The sequence below is a fragment of the Silurus aristotelis genome, assembly GCF_946808225.1.
Source record: "Silurus aristotelis genome assembly, chromosome: 18".
Taxonomy (NCBI): domain Eukaryota; kingdom Metazoa; phylum Chordata; class Actinopteri; order Siluriformes; family Siluridae; genus Silurus; species Silurus aristotelis.
Window position 1 is genome coordinate 4735751 of NC_139591.1, and position 24822 is coordinate 4760572.

At 37.9% G+C, this 24822-nt stretch overlaps 2 protein-coding genes across 2 annotated transcripts; both read left to right on the forward strand.

Annotated features, from left to right (window-relative positions):
- Nucleotides 1–5214: 5214 nt before the first annotated feature.
- Nucleotides 5215–16074, forward strand: vaspa (vasodilator stimulated phosphoprotein a). Its single transcript, XM_083568135.1, has 13 exons — nt 5215–5554; nt 8444–8615; nt 10433–10598; nt 10748–10796; nt 11755–12073; nt 13211–13341; nt 13897–13942; nt 14052–14094; nt 14182–14218; nt 14417–14479; nt 14967–15036; nt 15123–15180; nt 15326–16074. The coding sequence occupies exons 1-13, from the start codon at nt 5550–5552 to the stop codon at nt 15361–15363; spliced, it is 1197 nt and encodes a 398-aa protein (XP_083424261.1). The 5' UTR covers nt 5215–5549; the 3' UTR covers nt 15364–16074.
- A 2579-nt stretch (nt 16075–18653) lies between these two features.
- On the forward strand, nt 18654–24622 carry smpd1 (sphingomyelin phosphodiesterase 1). Its single transcript, XM_083567548.1, has 6 exons — nt 18654–19260; nt 20640–21415; nt 21730–21901; nt 22512–22588; nt 22962–23107; nt 23396–24622. Exons 1-6 carry the CDS (start codon nt 19054–19056, stop codon nt 23821–23823), a joined length of 1806 nt encoding a protein of 601 aa, XP_083423674.1. The 5' UTR covers nt 18654–19053; the 3' UTR covers nt 23824–24622.
- The last annotated feature ends 200 nt before the right edge of the window (nt 24623–24822 follow it).

Genomic DNA, 24822 nt, shown 5'->3' on the forward strand with positions numbered 1-24822 from the left:
AAAAATCATCCCTGTCATGTCCGGGAGCACCACCAAACTTGAAAATGTTCATTTGTTTAATGGATCAATGAATGTATACATATTTGAATATGAATGCGCATGGAATATTTTTACACACAATAGCTATAGCTTATAGAGAGAGGTGCACAGGGATGAGCGTTAGGCTCATTACACTGAGCTCTGACTCGCAAATAAATCTGCTTGCATCATTGTCGTGCAGCCTGTATGCAAACGGTCTCCCTGCCTCTTGGATAGCAGAAGACGATGCCTGGATGTAGTTGAGTTTTCATGAACCGATAGTCAATAATGATTACTTAGTAAAATGAAATCACTAGACCACATAAATACATATAGCTCAAATGAGTAAAGCCGAATGCTTCTGAATACATCCTATTAACTTCACATTTATTGAACTATTATTTTAAACATGCTGTAACACCCTTCATAAGCTTTTACACTTAAAAGAAGTGAAAATGAAAGTAGTTCATATGAATGAAAGAGGACTATATGTGCAGCTTTAATTTCATTAATGTAACTGTTAAGTTTCATGTGATGTTTGATGGTTTGTTGTATAAAATTCTTACTATTTGCATAGGTTTCTTCCTGGAGCAGAACTAAAATTAATTATAAGCTTATGGTTAATGCTGTTTTATAGCTTAGCTACTGTTACACACAAAAAACATACTAATTACCTTAACTTAGACATGTTTAGAAGAAATGGCATGAAATGGCATTCTATCAAATATCAGTAGTATAACTATAATTTCCTGGAACCAACTGCAAGGTTGTGTTATCTGAGATATGTTGTATGCAGTCCACAATGCCTCGGTCAAAATCACCTATGTTCATATGTTGAATTGGAAAAAAAAAAAAATTATCGTGTTTTACAACAGTTGCAGCCCAGATAACAAAACAGTATTAGATCAGTTCATACTAAATATTAAAAAGTAGAACCTTTTTTTATTATTTACACTCATTTAATTCTGGATTTTTTTATATAAAAAGACAACTTTTATTAGTATATAGCCCATCTGAATATATATTCAATATCATGTTGAGTATGAAAATTAGCCTTGTCCACTAAAAAAAATAGAGAATAAATGAAAGTTTCATTTTATATAAATTCACTTTAAAAGCTATATTTTTAGTTCCACTGTTTTAGTTCGGTTACCTTCCTTTCCCTAAACAATCTATCGTTTTCTCTAAACCTGTGAACAGTGAGCTGGTGGCCTCATACTAAAAGGCCACTGTGTATGGTACAGTACACTCACTGGCATAGAGACGCTCTCTAACTGTATGCAAATCCTCTTCTGACTTGCTGCCCTCTGCCCTCAGACAAATACGCATGAAGATTCACTAGATCTGCTCCAACGTGTGGAATGGAGATGTTGATTCTCACTATATAATTAATTCTTGGAGGTATGGAAGAAAAAATAAAAGCTCTTTGAGCAAAATGCCTATGAGACGCATCGATTGTTCTACCAAGTGTTTTTTGCAGAGCAAACATAAACACTCGGCTACTGAACATTGCAGTTTTGCATAGTTATTTGAACAGTGACCAGTGAGGGAGGGTGCTGTGTTTGACTTTTAAATGTTCCTATTTCTAATGTGAACCACACCCGCACAAGAAGAAAAGAACCGGGTGTCTTTTTGTTCACAACTAAACACCAAGCTGAGTTAAAAGAGCTGTCTGTCAGAACAAAAACAGTGTGGCCGGAATAACATAAAACTGTTGCAAACTGCCTTGGACTGTTATTTTCACATTGCCAGAGGGGATGGACAGGTGTTTTTACTTAGAGTTTTTTTATTTCACATTTTGGAGTTTGAGACGGTTTAGTCAGTTTTGTTGAAATCTCTATATATATATATATATATATATATATATATATATATATATATATATATATATATATATAAAGCTCAAATACCACTGACTGACTCACTCACTCATCATGAAATCTCAAAAACCACTGAACGGATTGCAATGAAATTTGGAACATACCTTCCTCTTGGGTCTTAGGTGCTCACTAAGAAAGGGTTTTGAAAAATTCGCCCTGGATCACGGCTAACTCGCGAAAAACGCGATTTTTCACGCATTGTAAACTCTTCGAAATAACAGTACGGATCCTAATGAAACTTACTACATTGTTTCTTATTACATGTTAGATGCACGATGAAAATTATTTTTAAAGTAGTTTGCCCTGTATCGGTACTACAAAGGGGTAGTACGTTATTTGTTGACGTTACGTTCTGATCTCTGATCATCCAGTCCTGCTCAATGCTTACTGCTTATTGCCATATTGCTTAGCGTTCTGCCTTCCGTAGCGAAGCACGGGTACTTTCAGCTAGTATTCTTATATGCTGTATATATGCTGGGTTTTATTTACTGTTATACTATAAAGTCCAACTAATCAGACTATATGTCAAATTACACATTTACATGGAAACACATTTGCCTAATGGAAGATCCTCTATTGTTAAGAAAGATTACTGTCAGAAAGAAAGTGTCTTTTGCAAGTTTTGGCTCTCTAATATGAGCGTAAACTCTTTGTGTAATTAAATGAGAAAGGATGATCTAGCAGTTTTCACTGTAAGAAGAATAATTGATGTAAACAATTCTATATTTCATATATAAAATCAAACAAACTGACAGTGAGAGTATACAAATTAAATATTTTCCTGATCCGGTAGCTTATTAGCTCATTATCCTTCATGTATAGAGCATTCTTATTGTTTGAAGAGACAGATGAATTTTCATACATCTGTTTTAAGATATTAACAAATAAAAAGTGGGAATTACAAGATGTATTTAATAGAGCAGGATTGGATCAAAAAAGGGCCTTAATATGTAGTATGTGTAGTTTAATTTATAAAGTGAAAATAGAACAGGTTAAACATTACTGTCATCGAGGAAGTACTAGTATAAAAGCATAATGCAGTTAGCAACTAACTAGAGGTGCAAAACAGCAAGTCACATGTAAAATGCAAAGAGGTGGCAGTGAAGTACAAGCGATGGCATGTTTTAACAACATTGCAGATGAAATTTAATTATTTAGGCATTAAAAAAAGCACAAGTGCAAATGCCATGATGCCTGAAATCTCATGTATTAGTAATGGAGGTAGTAGTAGTATTGGGGTTGTAAACAGTGCAAACTATTTAATGTTAGTTCATGTGTAGAAATATTTAATTGTGACTGAAAACATCTCATATAATGTAAAACAAGAGTTTTGTTCATTGTTGAAATTCATATAAGGACAGCACATAAATAATGGATCTTGACAATTAAAAGTTGCATGTGCTTTAATGCATTTGACAACTGCCCTTTGTCAAGATATTGAAATTCAATTTGGTATAAATATTTATATTTATAGGTTTCAGCAGATAACATCTCATCCAAAGATACTAATGTAAGCTATTTATAGTCTCCATTAAAAGATTCTTATAGAAATATGTCTAAGCGAACCATCAAACAAAAGTCATAAAAAAAAACATGAAAATGCTTATATCATTACAATAGTGCTATTTAGTTTCTTAGTGAAAATGTAGGTTTAGTCTTTGAGGAAAGTCAGTGACTCTTGAGGTTTGTCTTCTTTGCATATTGAGGGAACATGGGGAACTTGTGGAGATTAAAAACAAATCCTGAATCTGCATTGTGGATCATTTGGATGGCATTCAAGGGAAGATCAACCAGGAACAAGTTGCATTAGTGCAATTTTAGTGGGCGGCATCAGTGAGTTCTTAACAAACACCAAAATGGCCTTTATGGAGATAAACTTCTGAAAAAATTAATAAATGCTGTCACTTTAAAAAACACAGCCTCAAGCACACAATTTAAGCAACATGATTAATAAGCAAATAGATTCACCTCCTTGGCTTGGCTGGTTGGATGCTGTTGGACTACATTTGTTTGTCTTCCTAAATCGCCACAAAAAACAGATTTTTAGGCATTTTTCTCTAGAAATAGCTACCCGAATGAGAAGGGAATATCACAAAATGTGAAAAAACATTTTCCTTCCTATAAACTTGCAATATCAGAATAGAAGATACCATCCTGTACATTTCCTTCTCACTGCGATGGTGGCAGAGCCAAGAATGCTGTGCAGGGGGGACCACTTATGGGCCAAGAGACCCTCTGGGGTAGCAATTAAAATGATTATAGACATTATAGAAACAAACATTGTGTTTAACTTTAAAACTAGTCTATTGTAGGTACCAAAAGCTCAATCATCAATAATGAATTGTACTCGTTTTAAACAAATGCTAACAACTTTGTTAACAAGTATAAACAAAAAAATATATATATTAAAATTGTTTAATAGATAACATTTATTATTTACCTTAACTTATTCTGGTGAAACCCAAAAAGAGATGTAAGACTGGATCCAATGAGCTGCGATATGGTGGAGTGAACATGATGTCTGGGAGAAGATCAGACTGCAGCTCAAAGATACAATAAGGTGCAGAGACATTTTTTCTAAAACCTAAAAAAGTTAACCTGGACATTTTTAACATGATTTTCTGTCATGATAACAAAAGTGCATGTTAGGCAGAATGTTACATTTAAGTCACCATGGTGCATGAGGATACCTTACATTAATGTTCAAATTAATTTCTTTCAGGTTTCAGAATAAATGTAACCGAATTTGATTTATTTTTAGGTGAAAATCTAAAACAATTTATTTAAAACATGGGCTCAAGACGTTAACCCTTTTATTAAGTGTCAAGTAAATCTTTTCAGCACAGTACAAGTTGGACAGACAAGCTGATGCATCTATCACGGAAAATAAACCTTTTAAATTAAATGCAATTGCAACCGGGGTGGCCAACGGGGTGGCTAACGGGGTGGCCAGGCTTCAAGACAACCTCTGCCCCCACCAGTAGCTCCACCACTGCATTGTTGCGGTACCATCAACAGGGCAGGTTTTGCATCTTTAATGATTTGGAAGGTAATTAAGTGGTCATTAAGGTCGAATGCACCCCAAATTATTTATTATTTAGATTGCTTGACTTGACTTGACTTGCTTTAGATTTATGAATGTGTTTTCCCTTCACATTCTTGTAGCTGTGTATGCATCCTCGATAGCACTACCCAAGGCCAAACTGTTGCAATACGACAAACAGTCACAAGGGGGCAAGCAATGACAGGAGTCTCAATTCTCTTTTCATTAAAATATCAGAAATCTTAAATGAGAAATTCCGTGCATTATGGCTGTATATTCACTATGCTTTATATATTCATTTACCAAAATAGTAATGTTTTTGAGATTCAAGGTTTTATCCTTTAAAATCAGCCTAATGGAAAAAACCTCTCACGGCCCCACGCGTAAAAAAAGCATGAAGTGTTATTTCATTTCAATGCAGAGGAAGCTGATCTCAGATCGGATTCATCATTCAAACCAGGAAATTGTGACTTGTTCTTGTTCTTGTTCTTGAGCGGACGCCTGAGAAGAAGCGGATGCTTCTGAACTCATCTCAGATGTCCTGTATATAAATGTGGCTTCTTTTTCTTTTTCTTTTGCAAAGCGAGTGACAAGATCATCTCGTAAAAATGGGGTGAGTCAAACCAGATTAGGATTATTTAATCCGGATTATTGCGTTTACATGACTAATAGTGCGTGGTGAACTCTGGCATCGTCTCATCTGCCTTCCTGATTGAAAGAAAAAGTAGTGTAGAAGTGCGTTTCCATCAGCAGATAGTTTTATTACATATGTCAATGTGTGTGTTCTTTAGGATGTTTTATTTAATTTAATTTTTTTTACTGTACAGTCATCTTACATCATTTTGGAAACATTTAATGGAGGTCATTCAGTTGTAAAGTAGGAACTAAAAAAAAAATGGTCACACAATTCAGAGCAGTTGCATGTCATTAGAAATTGTCACAAATCTGCTATACAGAAAACGAGACTCGAAGTTTTAGATTGAGATCTTTACTAACCAGGGGGTGAACCAATCTCAAGAGGAAGCTCATCCTCTTCGATGTAACATCCGTTCCTTGGTTTACAAATCACTACTGTTTAACATCTGTATAACAAAACAAAGGATGTTTAATCTGAGCAAAATGTGAATGAGCTCTGGGCATTCTTTATGATTCTTATGTACAGACCTACTGCTGTAATCATAAATCAAAATGTAATAAATCTTATATGTATTAGATCTCTTAAAAAAAAGACTGTTGGTATCATATATTCAGCAGAAATACCAAATCTGCATGAAAAAACCTAAATCAGGAGCATTATGTCAGGATCATGCACGATTTCACACAGTACAGCTTGACAGAGACACAGCAAATTTTTTTGTACGCTTTAATGTATTCAGACTGGATTAACTGTTTCTATATCCATAACAAAGAACTTGAGATTTCCCAACCTGGTGACACAAACACCAGTGAGTCTGTTTCTGGGATTATTTCATTTATACTCAGTTTGAGTAACTCTCTGTTAATATCCAACACTGGCTACAGAAACCGAATCACAACTATGGGATCTCGATTACGATAAACCTAACCAAGCCATGGAATCTCGATTACATTAAACCTAACCATTTCCTCCACCGTTTTGAGGAAGTGAATACAAATCTACTGTGGTTAAAAAAAAAAGAAAAAAAAAAGAGTCAGGTGTCAATGACTTTTTTCCCATATAAATATATATATATATGTGTGTGTAACTTTTAGGTTATTTCAGTTTTATTTTTATAACGCTTTTAAAAGTGGATCTTGTTAAAATGAAGCTTTACAGAAGTACACAGTTTCAGTTTATACATTGTTTAAATTCATAGATTTATCCTTATACATTTTCCCTAAGAAGAGTCAACATGGGAAAAGGTAAGAAACTCCCTGAGACAATATGAGGAAGAAACCTTGAAAGGAACCAGTATCAAAAAGAAACCCATTCTCCTCATGGTGACACCGAAATACATTTCTCTTTAATAACTGTGCACTATTGGTCAAAAATGTGCAATTACAACAGGAAAATTCAGTATTTTTTTAATATGCAGTCTATTCTTTTTTCACTGATGAAGACTTCAGTGCAGATCTGTTTGGGGCAAATGCAGTCCTAAAGCTATCATAACTGTTGCCTGGATACAGATGAAAGCTAAAAAGTGTGTGCATCAGGTCCACCACTGAATGTAAATTCTTCTGCCCTTAAAGCTAATAAGTAACTCTCATTTGATTTGTGTGCATGTAAATTTGGAAACATTTCAAGCAACAACTTCTGTATTCCTTATTTTGTATTTGAAAAAGTTACGGATCTTTTTAAAGCTGAAAATATGAACAACATTAATTTCTCATTATGCGAAACAGGACAGACAAGCATAACATCTGGCATTAAATAACGTGAATAACATCTGGCATTAAATAACTACTAAATTGTACAAAACATACTGAAGTAATATGTATATCTCTATATATCTCTGTGTTTGTGTGGGAACACAGATCTTTAAAACTAAAAATGCCAAAATCTAAAAACTCAAGGTCAGTCCAACATATAAGCTGTGAAAAACAGCAGATATGACACCACTAAATATAGACTGTTAAACCTAACAAACTATCTTTACACCATTAAGTGTCTAAAAAGCCACATATCCGGCTATATACATGTGTAACAATGAAACTTTTAATAATGCAAGTTGACCAGAATCTCTCTTGCTTTTCTTTTGCAAGGTCAAAATAACAGTTTGAGCGAGGTGAAGACTAGCATTCATCTGCTGCATTAATAATTACACGACTGTACGTTACAAGAAGATTAAGGCTAAAGAGCATGTGTGCATTTTGTGAGTCTGCAGTGTACTGCATTTTCCCACCCTGCGTTTAACGCTGGAGGTATTAAGTCACTGTAAGCCAATAAAAGCATTTAAATGTAGTTCATGTGCGTGCAAGCGAAAGAGGAAGATTTTTTTCACACTGTAAAACACTAAAGTATGGCTTTGATGCTTTGCCGTTATCTATATCACTGGATGTCTCATTGTTTTTCAAGACTCTCACCTCTTTTTCTAAAACAAAACTTCCTATTAATTACCGTCTCGGATCCTCTTTTTTCTCTGCTCTGTCTTGCCGCCTCAGTCTAAATATGGTTAAAGACCCAGAGCTGACTAATGTTTTGTAGAAAGCTGAATTCATTGACAGTGTCTGCAGGTATTCATACTTAGGCTTTTTAGTCCTTATTAAGTCATTGTTCTTTCTTCAGAAGCAGGTTGTCATGTCAGCGGAAGTCAGTATTTGCAATATTACAGTTGAGACAATTGCAGAGAGGAAGAGAGCGACGTGTTCCCACTTCCTTTTGTGTGTTTTTTAGACATATTTTTAATTACTGCCTGTATGAGAACTAATCTAATCACGGTAGCCTGTGAGTTACTGTCCTTGATTCAAGCCAGCATCAATCGTTATTTTTTGCAAAAGCATGTTTCACATGAATATTTCCTCATTCTGTCTCCCCTGTGCCCAGTGAGGTGAGCATGTGCCAGGCACGAGCAACTGTCATGCTGTACGATGATGCAGGGAAGCGCTGGGTCCCTGCTGGCACTGGAGCTCAGGCTATAAGCAGAGTACACATCTACCAAAACCCCAGTACCAACACTTTCAGAGTGGTGGGTCGAAAGCTGCAGGCGGACCAACAGGTACACAGCAAGAAACGTCAATCTATACTTGAAGTCCATGTATTATCTGTCATGAGAGTTTATTTGAATGCAAAAAACATTATATGAAAGCAATATATACTTATTGATATTTAATATGAGTAATAATGTGTACACTTTGGAAAACAATATATTTTCTGCCCTCTATTCAATTCTGACACTGCATGACTCTAGTTCTTCTGAGAAACGCGTTAAAGTTTCACTTCCTCTTTTTCAGTAGCCAGTCGTGGTAGTTTATTATACATATACATATAAACAGTGTTCGAGCAGAGTACTTTTACAAGCATGTGAGGTTCTTTATTCAGCGTTGTGGAAGAACAGCAGAGGGATGTATATATATATATATATATATATATATATATATATATATATATATATATATGTGTGTGTGTGTGTGTGTGTGTGTGTGTGTGTGTGTGTGTGTGTGTGTGGTAAATAGCAAAGTAGGTTGCTGTTTAGTCCCCAGTTGGTGGTTTGGTCTTTTTTCAGTCTCACAGTTTGCTGTCTACATTATACTTCCTGTGTCTGCGTGTAAGTTCTGTGACTCACACTGCCACCAATAAGAGATTTAATCAGTCATTTTTTTTGGATCCTGTTTGGCACTCTATTCAATGAGCAAATTATGCCGGTGCTGCATGTATGATCCAAATGCATCTGCAGTTCTATAAACAAAAATCAGTTTGTTTGGAAGAGAAATCTCGAAATTTCTAGAAATTTTGCGCCCAGTTAAATCGATGCAAATATGACTTCATGAAGCTTAATGACTAGGAGTCATATTTCCTGTACTTATAGAACCAGGAAAACATGTAGGGTGAAAATTTGGTTTCTAATTTTCCTCAAATTTACCAGAGCACCAATCATAGACACTGAATAATGGAGCAACCATGAAATAACTTCTGTGAGATGGGTTCTTCTGAAAGGTTGCGGATATAATGCAGCATAACACACTATATTTCCAAAAGTATTGGGTCACTTGGTCATCTCAACGGTATGTATGGTATTTGCATTTCTCATTTAGTCCCAGTTTGCTCTTATAATTCCGTCCACTCTTCTGGGAAGGTATTCCAATAGATTTTGGAGTGTGCTTATGAACATTTGTGTTCATCAGCCACAAGAGTGTTACGAAAGGCAGGTACAGATGTAGGTGAGGAGACCTGTTGTGAAGTCAGTGTTCCAATTCATCACAAAGGTGTTCAGTAGGGATAAAATCAGAGCTCTATAGCAGGCCACTCAAGATATGCCTTTCCGAAGCATGTATAACATATTTTCAAGTAGTTTACTTTTTGCACAGTGGCATTGCCATGCTGGAACAGGTTTGGGTTTCCAAGTTCAAGTAAATGCAAAATTTTGTTATATTAAATTAGCACAGTCAGCTTTGTGGTAACAGTTTGGAAAAGAGCCACATATAGCAGGAAAGGTCAGGTGACCAAAATATGGAAATATAGTGTATGTACTAATGATTTTTTTTTTTGTCAATCTTAATCCCAGCAGTGCATGTGAAATGTGTGGTAACTCAGTAATTAGGATATTATACTTATAAAAGGTCACATCTTAATACTACCAAGCTGCCACTGCTGGGTCCCTAAGCAAGACCCTTAACCCCCAACTGCTTAGTTGTATGAGTAAGTCATTGTAGATTGTAAGTCATTCTAATGGTGACTGCCAGAACTGTGGAAATGTAAATGTGAGACTCTCATTATTCACGAATGCAATTTGCTGTGCACTTATGTGAACAGAATTATTGATATGCTATAACATACACAGGAATGTTAATATGCTACATTTCTTTTATTTTTAAGGTGGTCATTAACTGCCCACTTGTGAAAGGTATAAAGTACAATCAGGCCACTCCAACTTTCCACCAGTGGCGAGATGTTCGGCAGGTCTGGGGCCTAAATTTCAACAGTAAGGAAGAAGCTACACAGTTTGCTAGCTGCATGATGCAAGTAGTAGATATGCTCACCGGTAAGACGAGTTTCAGACACATTATTACGGACATTGTCATTGTCAATCTACAATTTACTCGAAAGCTGTCTGGTTGTTATTGAGCAATGTTTGTCAGTTAAGTGTGTTGAGGGATTCTTTTTCATAAACTGTTTGTTTCAATGGTGCAGCTCCCGCTCGGCCTCCACCGAATGGACCAAGTGTTGAAGAGCAGCAGAGGTACTCACTCACCAGCTCAGCCTGCACAATAGAGTAGACTCAACACCGCTATATCACCACACACAGTGACTTAGCACAGCACTTTACAGGAAACTGCATTTTTGACTCACTATTACGCACTCGCTCAGTATTGACACATCTGTTTATGCACTTGGTTGGCTTGGCTAGAAATGCATTAAATATCTGCATAGCGTCACTTTTTCAAGCTCTTTTCTAAATGAATTAAACTGTATTTACTCTTTGAATTCTTACATACATACACTATGTGGACAAAAGTACAACACAAACCTGGAGGCACACAATTGTATAGGATGTCTTTGGATGCGGTACAATATAATTTTGTGTTCACTTGACCTTGGTTTGAACTTGGGAACCTCAAACCTGTTCTAGCATGGCAATGCCCCTGTGCACAAAGCAAGCTCCATGAAGATCTGCACTCCCTACTGAACCCCTTTGGTATGAATTGGAATGTTGACTGCACCCCAGGCCTCCTCACCTACATCAGTACCTGCCTTTCGTAACACCCTTGTGGCTCATGAACACAAATTTCCACAAGCACACTCCGAAATCTAGTGGAACATCTTCCAAAAAAGAGTGTGGGACTATTGGGACTAAATAGATGTTTAAATTCAGATTGTGTATTTAAACGTTTTCGTCTAAACAGGATTTACAATTTTGATTTATGCTTTTACTTGATTTAACATTTAAACATCCACTTACACTACAATCTGAAGAATAAACTATTCTGTATATTATAAATACTTCTTAACCCTCGTTCCAATGTTGTACATTCCAAGAGTTATGTAGCTATCATTTAGGATTATGTGTGTTTTAAATGACTTAGTCTATTTGACTAAAAGTAGGACATATGGTCTTTTGCGTTCGGATACATAATAATATTAAACATTTGAATAGTTCCTGCTCAGTCATACCTCAACACAGCCTTTGCATTTTTCAGGCTGCTTCAGGAGCAGCAGGAGCGAGAGAGACTGGAGGCAGAGAAACAGGAACAGGAGAGACAAAGACAGGCAGCATGCCCACCACCTGCACCTCCTGCTCCTCCTCCCGCTCCAGCTGCAGGTGGTCTTCCACCTGGAGTTCCACCTCCACCTGGTCCTCCCCCAGCTCCCCCACCTCCACCATCAGGTGGTGCTCCACCTGCCCCACCACCACCACCTTCAGGAGGAGGAGGCGGAGGAGGAGGAGGAGGTGGCTTTGGTGGAGCTGGAGGACTAGCATCAGCTCTCGCTGGGGCTAAACTCCGCAAAGTGTCAAAGGTAAATATATGGATTGTTATTTGTATATTTATAGCATTAATGTGTGTGAGAATAAAACATCCATATACACCAATCAGGCAAGACATTATCACATTTTAACATTTTGGTCGGTGACGTGACTAACACCAATTATCTCTTCATCATGGCACCTGTTAGCAGGTGGGATATATTGGGCAGCAAGTGAACATTTTGTCTTCATAGTTGATGTGTTAGAAGCAGGAAAAGATAAAAAAAAATGGCGAAAGGATTTGAGCGAGTTTGACAAGGGCCAATTTGTGATGGCTAGACAACTGGTTCAGAGCATCTCCAAAACTGCAGCTCTGGTTGGTTGTTCCTGGTCTGCAGTAGTCAGAATCTATCAAAAGTAGTCCAAGGAAGGAACAGTGGTGAACCGGTGGCAGGGTCATGGGTGGCCAAGGCTCATTGATGCATTAATGATGGAGAGCGAAGGCTGGCCCATGTGGTCCAACCCAACAGATGAGCTATAGCTCAAATTGTTGAAGAAGTAAATGTTGTTCATTTTCAATGGATCAGGACTGTTTTGGCAGCAAAAGGGGGACCAACACAATATTAGGCAGGTGGTCATGATGTTATGCCTGACCAGTGGCCATAAAGCTATGGCTGATTGATGTATGCACTCATTGGCCCATTGGAACATATGAACATTTGCTCTTTCATACAATTATCTAACCATCTAACCATGTGCCCACATTCTTTGGCTACTGTTAACATCATAATAGGGGAAATGTCATTTGGTCTCTTTCCAATCTCATCTGTGTAGAATTGCTGAGTCTGATCTACTGTATATATAATGTTCATCTCCAGGAGTGGAACACAAAGTGATCTGCCGCAAGGTTTGCCTTGTCGTACATTCTGAGATGCTGTTCCGCTCACCATTATTGTAAACCAGTCCTTTTGAACCATTCGTCTGTCTTTTATTTAACTTAGCCGAGAAGAAGAGTCGCTAAACTAAAGAATATCAAAGTTAATGCAGCATGTTGCAACAGGGCTAATGTAAGGGAGATAAATGTGTAGCAATAATGATATGGAGTGTAGTAAAAATAGGTTAACATGAAATTATTGGAATTCAATATGTTGTAAATGGAGCTAATGGATGGCTCTCCCTTGGGCATGTAGGATGAGAGTGGTTCTGCTGCTCCAGCACCAAAAGAGAGCAGCCAGAGCTCTGGAGGAGGTGGAGGAGGAGGAGGAGGCGGAGGAGGAGGCGCAGGGTTGATGGGCGAGATGAGTGCACTTCTCGCAAGAAGGTTTGTATACACAAAACTCATTATTGACATCCATATATAGAAGATAAGCTCCTCTTTTTTTTTTTTTTAAAAAGGGGCCTGGACAGACAGACAGACAGACAGACAGACAGACAGACAGACAGACAGACAGACAGACAGACAGACAGACGGACAGACAGACAGACAGACAGACAACAGACAGATACATACATACATACATACATACATACATACATACATACAGTGGAACAATTTGCAGATAAATGTGCAAATATATGTACAGCATATAATATATAAATGGGTAAATGTACAGCAAATAAATGTTAAGACTATGGCAGTGAAAATGTGCATGAGCTGATGAGTAAGTGTGTGCTCAAGAGGTGTTCTTGAACATGTTACTCTGATCCCCAATCAATACAGAATCAGATCAGCACCTTTCAACAGATTTACATTTGACTGTTGGTGAATTACATCTTATGTACAATTAAATATTATATACAATTACATTTTACTTATGGCTACTGAAAAAAATCTTTATATTGTTATAACCTGAGAAAACTATTCTTCTTTTTTCAGGCGCAAAGTTACAGATACCCCGGTGGTGAAAAAGGAAGAGAACAATGTAAGTTTTCCTTTTTCATATAAATAACAGTTCATGTGCATAGAGACTATTTTAGTTTGATTGTATACAATGCTGTGCTGAAAATCAGCTTTTTTGCTCTTGCTTACAGGACAATTTAGCCTCCTCAGAGAACAAATCAGAAAGTCCGAGTGGTAAGCAGTTTCGAAATCTTTCTTCTACCAGCTCTTTTCACTTTACTATCATTTTTGTAATTGTTCGGGTTTCCCCCCCCATTGTAGTTTGCAAGCCTTGGGAGAAGTCTGGCACCCTCCCACGGTAAAGTCTGCATCTTTTTCATTCTGTTCCTCAGTTTTACAGCAGAGTATTAAGTAATTCAGAAATACTTACAGTAAGATCATGTAGATTGTAAAAGAGCAAAGAAAGTAAGAACAAGGATGGTTACAGATTTTTTTTGTGTGTATGTGTGTGTGTGTGTATAAAATGAATGAAAATTGTGTTCTTTATCTAATATAGAAGTAATTCTGGCTCCAAGGGTCTGGATAAAAGCTCGGCTCCAGCATCAACTCCAATAAACAGGTTCTCTTACTACTGCAGTTCTCAGCTCTTGATCTCTGTGTGTGGTTTAGATAAAGTGGTGCATTTCTGTCATCAAGCTAAATGATCACTTTCATTTCATTTTCTTTTCACCAATTCTTTCTGTACCATAATAACACAGACATGTTTCTGTTTTAAGTCTATGTGTGTGATTGCACTGTTAAATCTAATGGCCAGTAGACAAAGCAAACAAGTTATTCAAACTGTCGTTTTTATGTTATTGTCTGAGCACACCTGGGAATCCCATATATGAATTACTATGCATAAAACAGAGGCCATTGGGAAACTTTATGCTCAAAATGCTTTAAAATTTTCTTCATACACTAGAAATTGTTTTTTGGTTAAAAAAAACAGCCTTAATTATATACCTTTGTGTGCTGAGTCACGTTTTGCAATAGCATATGAAATATGGTAAATTCTACTTATTATATGACTAGTTCATCTTGCATTCATTTACTTCTCCAACCAGACAAAGGCCAGGCAGTAACGTGAGTGACACAGCTGCCAAAGAGGGCATTGATATGGAGAAATTTAAGCAGGTAAGATGATAAACCATTGCTAATATAATAGATTAGATGAGGCACCATGTTACTGTATTTTTCATAAATTGATTATGCTGTTACAGGAAATCCTGGAGGAGGTACGCAATGAACTGCAGAAGGTTAAGGATGAAATTATTGCAGGTAAGAATTTCGTCATCTAAACGTATATTTATTTGATATTTGGCTGTTAGGATGTCAATAATTACAATATAAATAGATTTGATTTAATTTGCCTTGACTTCTCACTGAACAATAAAAGCTTAACTTGTGCTTCTTCTTCCTACAGCATTTATAGAAGAGTTGCAGAGGAGCGGCGCCCCCTAGCGGTCGAATGATGAAATAGCTTTTGCTATGAAATGCAATAGTCGAAACAGTGTTGCACATGCACCCATTTATGGAAATTCTTGCGAAATAGCATTTTTTTTATTTTTTATTTCAGCTACCCAACTGCACTATACTAAATATTGAAGGAAAATTAACAACGTGCATCTTACTAAGGTGTTGAATCACCACAAGATGCATGAACACCTTCTACAAGTCTCGGGAACCGTACTTCAGGCTACTACACCGAAACTCCAACTAGTTTTTTTTTTTTTTTATTCGTCACCCGAAGGTCATTATAGTGCAAAATTTTAAATTAAAACTTTTATCCAATTAGTGTTACATACTGTGTAGGTCTGAAATGAAGGAACGTCAACAGAATTGTGGTTGAATATCAGCTTGCCGATTGTTTTTCTGCCGCAGGGATTAGCAGCTTTCTAATATGTGTACTTGTACACATTTTATTTTCATAATTTTTAATTACAAAATAATTTGTTGCTCATGCTACTGCTGTGGCTGATTTTAGTGGTTTTATGTTTGGTTTTATGTTTAGTGGTTTTATGTTTGCCTTTGTGTTTTGTTTGAGAAAAAAACGACAAGATGTTTAAAATGTGGGTTGTACTGATTAACAGCCTGAGAGTTCATCTGATTTATTACAGAAAAATATCATCTGTTATTTATGGTGGCCTGAAATACAACCACAATTTAATACCATGTTTGACTTTTTTATCTGTATTTTTTCCCACATACTTAATATACACCAAGGAGGCATTACATTATGACCATCTGCCTAATATTGTGTTGGTCCCCCTTTTTGCTGCCAAAACAATCCTGACCAGTTGAGCAATAACTGCATTAACTTCTTCAACAATTTAAGCTACAGGAGCTCGGGTGTTGCATCAGTGAGCCTTGGTTGCTCATGACCCTGTCGCTGGTTCACCACTGTTCCTTCCTTGGACCATGTTTGATAGATGATGACCACTGCAGAAGAACATCCCACAAGAGCTGCAGTTTTGAAGATGCTCTGACCCAGTCGTCTAGCCGTCTCAATTTAGCCTTCGTCAAACTCGCTCAAACGCTCACTTACGCTTGCCCATTTTTCCTGCTTTCAACATATCAAATTTGAGGACAAAATGTTCACTTGCTGCTTAATAAATATCACCCACTAACAAGTGCCATGATGAAGAGATAATCAGTGTTATTCACTTCACCACTCATAATGTTATAATGTCAATTTTATGCCTGATCATTGTATAAAATACAGCGTTGTACACTCAGTAGCCATTTACTGATACACAACATCAGCCTACAGTTTAGATGCACTATAGAATTACTAACTGTAGACATTTTGCTCTTTATGTTTAGTTTAGGTACACATGCTAGCATTTCTTTTGTTTTTGGTCAGACTTTTGGCCATTAGACTCAAATAGACAGAGCATAAGAATCCTGGATGTTCCAAACATCTTTCCTTGAACAATTAAGGAGGCCAATGTGCTTTTGGGAACCTTCAGTGCATCAAAATCTTTGTAGCCATACCCACATTTGTGCTTTGCTACAATCATAATCCTATCTCTGAACTCTGGACTCTATTTGAACCCTATTTGACCTCCACTCGTTTTTTGCTTTGATATACATTTCCAGCTGTTAGGCCCTAAAGTATATAGATTGGTGTGTACCTTTTAAATTTCCGTTTCCCATCAACAAAATTTGCTACAGATGGACATCACACTAGTGAAAGCATAGAAACAACCCAAAGGCAATCCAGGGAAGTGGCATGCACCTAAAATAAATTACACGTGTCATAGCAACAAAGCTGAGGATTTTGTCAATATGATATATTGCTGTCATAATAATCTCCTCGTAATCTTGAGGTCAAAGCACACAATATATGCCATTCCAACATGTAAACCAAATCTTCATGGAGTTGGCAAAGGGGCCTTTCATGCTGGAACAGGTTTGCTACTTACAAGGTTACATGAAGGGAAAATGTACTGCTACTGCATCCAAAGACATGCCATTGTGTTCTTCTAAGAAGCTGATGTGATAAAACTGGATACACATGTCTTGTGATTAGTGCTGAGTTTTTTCTTTTATACAATTTTCTTTGTAGCACCCCTTTAGGGGCAGAAACAAGACAAGGGAAGTGAGGGATGATTTGTACTAAATAGACATGGCCCGAGGCATCCTGAGGTTGCTCCAGCCCCAGTCACGACCTCCCTCATTAAGATTATGGACCTTTAAAGAAGTAGATGCTGAATCTGCAAACATTCTGAAACATCTAGTGACATACCAGTGCAATTGGATCCCACTTAATGTGGAGTTTTGACATTAGACCTCCTGGAGTGTTTAAAGGCTCTGGCATGGAGAAGCTGGTGTTGGATCTGTGATGATCGTAAATGTTGAGCTATTTTATGAGTTGCTCAGTAGCTTCTAGTTTTATAACCATAAAGACTGTATAAGACTGTAGAAAGGACATTACTTATAATCTTATACTCCAGTACTCATGTTAGTTCTCATTCTCCAGTGTTCTGTATTGTTTAAAGACTATGATCACACTCTTGATGTCACCCAAATAAGGATGGGTTCCCCTTTTGAGTCTGGTTCCTCTCAAGGTTTCTTCCTCATAACATCTAAGGGAGTTTTTCCTTGCCACAGTCGCCACGGCTGCTCATCAGGGATAAACACGCACCATTCACCTTAACTGTTCAATTCTGTAAAGCTGCTTTGAGACAATGTCTGTTGTGAAAAGCGCAATAGAAATAAACTTGACTTGACTTGACATGCACCAAATATTGTCTAATATTCGGTTGAGGGATAAGGAGCCTATAATTCACGAATCCCTTCCCCCTAAATTATATTTATTCCATGTAAGATTAAAATACATAGGCAAAAGTTTTATAGTGAACGAAAATATTTTACAAACACACACCCACACAAACTTCCCGTGGGCTCACCGCCTGCAGGAGGGACCGTAAGAGACGGTGCTGTGAGGATTGGGCAGCAGTCGAAGGCGGGGTCCTGCTTAGACTGCTGCCCCCGCGACCCAAATTACGGATAAATTACGGGAGAAAATGAATGAATGAATGAACACCCACACAAACACACACCCACACACTAAGAAAAAAATACATACACAGACATGCCATAAATGTAATGTAAATCTTTATCTGTAGAAATGAGGATAGAGGGTCTTCAATGACCATGTTACAGCTTGAAAAGTGTGTATGACGAAGAAGGTGTTACGCAGTTATTCGACATAATAGAACGAGCGAGAGCGCGAGAGCTTGGTCTTCAAAGGGTTAACTTCAAAGTGCCGCTGTCAGGCGGATCATGTGATCAGTCAGCTGACTCAATGGATACTTAAGCACTAGTGCGTAATATTATGGGCAGTTGTCAGGAGGCAGAAGATACGAGAAAGCCGTGGTGGGCGTTTTTGTTCTACTTCAACAATTTATTCGCTACTCGTATCAGTGACGTCAAACATCTGAAAAACAGTGCGTTATTAGACCTGACTTCCTGTCTGAACTTGGGTAAGTCAGTTCCTAAAAAAGTGAGAAGTCTGTACTGATAAACTCCTTGAATTCTACACTTGGGGGATTGAACACCTCGGGGTGACAGATCAGGAGTTTAATGAGAGGAACATTGGGAATTTGACCTACTCACTGGTGTAGCTGCAGCTTCTCAGCGATCAGGATGAAGATCATATGTTTGACCGCAGCGATGGTCTGGTTTCTGACCTCTCTCGGATCTTCTTATCCATCTCACGATCATGTGGACATGGCTGACCTGGCCATGGTGGGTGCAAACACGCTGGATCGATTTAAAATGCACTTCGGCTGGCGCAATATCAGCTGTGCGGTGTGCAAAACTCTCTTCACCGTGGTGGACATTGCTCTTTTGGTAAGCAGGCTGTTTTTTGTTTCTATAACTACCCTATGGGTATGGGGTTATGGTTGTTCATTGAACTCAAAAGGTTGAGATTCATTTCCTGGCACCATAAACCTGAGCAATACTTCTTAACCCCCAGCTGCTCAGTAGCAGTGTATGAGATAATTGTTGTTGATTTTGATAAAGGTGTTCTGCCAAGTGCCATACATGTAAATGTTTAAAGCAAAACCACAGATATTTTAAACACCTTTAAGAACATTCAATTAAATATGTTAATTATGAATTTTTTTTTGAATGCATCACAGATGTAAGTGATTTAAGGTTTATAATTGGGACCAGAAGTAAAAAGTATTATTCACATACGCTGCTCTAACTGCCTGTGCCATGCCAGTCAAGTCAATAAGCTTTTATTATTATTTCAGCCATATATAGCTGACGTAATAGACTGTGAGATGAGACAATGTTTCTCCAAGGACAGCGGTGCTACATCACTCAACATAGAGCTACATCACACACCACAGAGTGCAAACAGATACACAATAGCACCGCCAGGCATACCTACTGTATAATATCTTATACAGTACAATGTGCAAAAAAGAGAAGTGAAAAGTGCACTTGTAAACGTATACACAAAAATGTGCAAAATAGCAACAGCAGCAAACCAGTAGGTGCAAAAGCATAATGTAAACAGGTGAAATGTAATATGGGTGGTGCTGTAGGCATGGATGTGTATGATTTTAAAATGTGTTAAGTGCGTGTTTGTAACAGTTCAGTAACATAGTTGAAAGTGTGTGTGTGTTTGGTACAGTTTAGTTCTGTGTTGCATTTATATATGTGAGGAAAAGACCTCAGTAAAAAGGGTTGCAAATTGTTTTCGCAATTACCACGTTGGCTGTGATCCTTGCAAAGTGACGTTCAAGGATAAACATAAAAGCATGTATGATTGTCAGTGCAAGATGTTTGTTTTTTTCCTATTTTATTGCGTACGTAATGATACCTGCTCATAAAAATACAAAAAAAGGGAATGGTGAATTCACTCTGTGTGAAAGGTGTCCTAAACAAACAATTGAACTTGACATTTTCTCAAAAATTGTAATGTTCAATTTTATGCAGTAGTATTGATTCTTCTGTTTGAAGTAACCCACGTATATATGTGTTGCTTGGCAAGGAAGTAAGAATGAGCTATTCACACTTTGTGGTAAAAGTCAAACTGTCAAACTGCTTTAAACGGAAAATTGTACCTCAGTGTTGACAATTTGTCAAGTGTGAGATTGTAAACCATGCATGCTCAGTGTATATGTTGATGTTGTAGGCATTCCTAGGGTTCCAAAATTGTTTCTCAAGCATTGTTGGTGTTTTTCTATGTTTTTTTTTTTTTTTTTTTTTTAAAGAGTGACTCGAACATGGAGCACGTGGCTCGTGCAGTAGAAGAAGCCTGTGTTCATTTGCGCTTGGCAGAGGAAAATGTGTGCCGGGATATTACCGAGCTCTTCCGTGACGACTTCATTCGGGCCCTTCAGGAATCTCTTCTCTGGCCCTCAGAGGTCTGTGCCTTACTCATGGGTCCCTCATGTGGTCATTTTGACATCTACGCCCCATGGAACATCACCCTGCCCAATGTCCCTAAACCTCCAGTGGTTCCTCTGCAGCCCCCCAAACCTGGTTCACCCCAAAGTAGGGTCCTCTTCCTCACTGACATCCACTGGGATGCCGAGTACTCAGAAGGCAGTGCAGCTGACTGCAAACAGCCTTTATGCTGCAGGAACGAGTCTGGTAGAGCCAACTGGAGGCACCGTGCTGCAGGTCACTGGGGTACCTACAGCAAGTGTGATCTTCCATTACATACAGTAGAAAACCTCCTAAAGAATGTAGCCAAGGCAGGACCCTGGGATTGGGTCTACTGGACTGGAGACATCCCTGCACACAATGTGTGGTCCCAAACGAGGGCAGAGCAGCTGAATGAGCTGACCACCATCTCCAGGCTCATCAGGAAGCACCTTGGATCTGACATTACAGTGTACCCAGCTGTGGGCAACCACGAGAGCACACCAGTCAACAGCTTTCCTCCTCCTTTTGTGCATGGGAATCGCTCCTCCCAATGGCTGTATAACACCATGGCAGAAGAATGGGGTCCCTGGCTGCCTGCTCAAGCTTTGGAGACTTTGCGGTAAGCATAATACAGCCAAACTCGGTTGCAGTAAATCATAAAATTCTTTTAAATAGAAGCATAAAGTTTCTCTCTAAAAATTCTATCCATTATGTTCATTTGGGTGGGGGGAATCTGGAATCTAGCTTTCACTGTAAAAAATGTTTTAACCTTTTTATACCTTACAAGCATCATTAAATGTGATTACCCTCCAGACTGTCAGATTTTTACATTATTTTCTATAATTATGTGGATATATTATCAATTAGACAATTGAGGAGTAACCATCAGCATTTTACACTGAGCCTTGTAAAGTATTGGAAATTCTGTTCCAGGCGAGGAGGTTTCTACGTGGCCCAGGTGCAGCCTGGTCTAAGGGTGGTGTCTCTAAATATGAACTTCTGTGCGAGGGAGAACTACTGGCTGATGGTGAACTCCACAGACCCTGCAGATCAGCTCCAGTGGCTCGTACACATCCTGCAGAAGGCTGAAAATGATGGAGAAAAGGTACAATTGCACACTTTATTGGAAATTTTTAGGAGGGGGAGGGGGGTTATGGGGGTTGACCTTCTATGCTTATTTCCTGACTGTAATTTGCCAGTGTCTTAAGGTTCAAGGCAGTATTTTAAAAATGTTTTGATTCCAGACCATCCATGAATCATACATAATAAAACAGACATTTTGCAACACAACAATTTAAAGAGAGTGAAAGAGCAAGAGCCTGAGCCCAGCCATAAACGCTTCCTTCCTACTCCCTACTGTGTTGAAGCCAGTGAAAGTAACGGCTTTAACTGTTACTAAAGGCTGACATTTGAAACTCTTTTTTGAGGATGCAAAATTACACATTTCCACACTGAAAATGTTTTCCCAGACAAGCCCCATGTGTAATTTCTACTACACAAATCGCTAATCTTTTAGAATGATATAATTAAGTGTAAATGTAACATATACAATCTGCAGAACCGTCCGATCTTCTGTTTTAGAAAATTAAACGATGGTCAGATTAATGTAAGCAGAAATACTATAGTATAAGTGGTATTAGTAGAAGTTAAATACTGGCCGAAGTCTCACAAGGATCTTTTGTAATATACACAACCAATGCTTTCTCTCTTGCTAGGTGCATATTATTGGCCACATCCCCCCTGGGAACTGTCTTAGCAGCTGGAGCTGGAACTACTATCACATAGTCAACAGGTTAGTCCCCGAACTGACTACTAACCACCGACTATTAACCTGGCTAACTGTGAACCTGGGTGTTGAACCCGGATGTTTATTTAAAGATTGTTCTACCATTAGCATATGACTTGAGACGCAGCCATTCTCACACTTCCTTGTTGCAGTTCCCCTTTTTTGAAAAAAAGAAGTGTCGGTCTTATTTAAAAAATGTGTTCATATTATTGTTGACCATATGACATCCCAGACCTATAAATATATCTGCTGCATGTCAATGATCCTTGTATTTTATTGTTTAGTGGTCAAAACTGTTCTGGGACAATTTTATTGTTAAATCTGCTATAGAACAAAAATTCAATTTAAGCTTTAACTCTAGTTCATTTCTTTTCATCAGGTATGAGAGCACAATAACCGGGCAGTTTTTTGGACACACACACTATGATGAATTTCAGGTGTTTTATGATGAAGAGACGATGACTCGAGCAGTGGGCGTGGCTTACATTGCTCCAAGTGTAACGACTTATATTAACCTCAATCCAGGTAAGACCAAATAATTGATAGCGTTTGCGTGCGTGCGTGCGTGCGCGTGCGTGTGTGTGTCTACGTTTCCTGTAGTGATTCTGAAGTGTTAAATAAATTTAGCAGACGTTTAAGGCTAGACATAGACTTTGCATATCTGATGTGTCTGTTTCCTTGGAATAGTTAAAAATGGCCAATAATACTTGGAATTTTTGTGAATATTTAATAAAGTAATACTTATAATTCATATGCTACTCATCCCTTCATGTATATCATGTATACTTTATTCTTGCTTTTTTTATTTTTTAGGTTACCGTGTATATTATATTGATGGAAACTACACAGGCAGCAGTCGTCTAGTTCTGGATCATGAGACTTTTATCCTCAACCTTACCTTAGCAAATGGTTTTCAAGATAACTCTTCATGGATGCCCAAACCTGACCCGGACCCAGCATGGACATTGCTCTACCGGGCCTCTGAATCTTACGGGGTTTCACCTCTTTTCCCCGCTGACTGGGACGCTCTGATCCGAGCCTTCTTTAAAGATGACCGTGTCTTTCAGCAATTCTGGTACTTTATGCACAAAGGCCATGTGTCTGAATACTGCAATGGCGTGTGTAAACGCACCCTGATCTGCTACCTGCGAAGTGGCCGTTATGACCTCCAGGAACAGTGCGATCGCATCGATGGAGTCAAGAAGCCGAGAGGACGATCTTTCAGAAAGACCCTATGCTAATCACCCAAATGATGATAAAGTTACAAATTCCACAGCTAGCGTAAACAAGGAAACCAGGGAAATTTCTGTGCTTTTGAAAAATGCCAATTTCCATTAGCAATGTTATCAGGGTCTGGAATTTGGGATTGTTATCTAAAGATTAGTCTGTGCGAAATCACATACAATTTTGCAATTACTTTATTAATGCTTGGCACTGACAACAAAATGAAGCTGAAATTCAACATTCATTTGGATGAAATGCTGTAGTTACTGTGATGGAGATGTTTTTATGGTTAGCTTATATTAGTAGTTAGTCGCCGGGCTGTGCGGCGATGAAAGGACCTTAAAATCCATTGCATTAAATTATGGAACTAAAATGCAGACTTGGTCATTCCAAAATGGGTTGTGCTATCGAAACTGCACTTTATCTACCTTTGTAGACTTCCTACTTGTTTCACTATGGTGTGGAGTGATATGATTGGTCCTCACCACCTCCGTTTATCACTGCTTCCATTATATTTAATACAACTGATTTTTATGTCAAACCATTGATTTAAATCTAGTGTCAACATTTTATAGTCCACAGTTTGGATATTGTGCAACAGTGGAACGTTATGAAGAAACTTGTAATGCCATGTATAAGTTAGTTGAACTCTCCATGGCCTTCATTTCCCAGAATGTAGCACATGAAATTGAAGATAAAATCTTTTCTGTAACTGAGAATGTTGTTTGGTTTAGAATGTATAGATATGTAATTTGATTGTTGATTTAACTGGTGTAAATGTTGAATGAAGGAGTAAATTAATGGAACATTCCACAATCCAAGTTCTATCATTTTTCTTTCTTTATGGGAGCTGTACGAATGGGATCCAAGTATATTTGTGAATATGCAATTGTTTTTTTGTTTTTTGTTGTCCCTTTTCCTAGCTCTTTCTGTCTGTCTGTTGTTGGGTAGGTTTAAAGATTTATATACCTTAGCCCCACATCCAAGAGGCAGGATTTTTAATAGCATAATTGAAT

Bases quoted from the DNA above. Each gene is read 5' to 3' on its own strand.
- vaspa (XM_083568135.1), top strand. The intron at 8,616-10,432 runs GTACACAGCAAG...TTTATTTTTAAG, and splicing joins AGCTGCAGGCGGACCAACAG to GTGGTCATTAACTGCCCACT. The intron at 14,095-14,181 runs GTAAGCAGTTTC...CCCCCATTGTAG, and splicing joins CAAATCAGAAAGTCCGAGTG to TTTGCAAGCCTTGGGAGAAG.
- smpd1 (XM_083567548.1), top strand. From the start codon at position 19,054: ATGAAGATCATATGTTTGACCGCAGCGATGGTCTGGTTTCTGACCTCT. The intron at 19,261-20,639 runs GTAAGCAGGCTG...TTTTTTTTAAAG, and splicing joins TGGTGGACATTGCTCTTTTG to AGTGACTCGAACATGGAGCA. The intron at 21,416-21,729 runs GTAAGCATAATA...ATTCTGTTCCAG, and splicing joins CAAGCTTTGGAGACTTTGCG to GCGAGGAGGTTTCTACGTGG.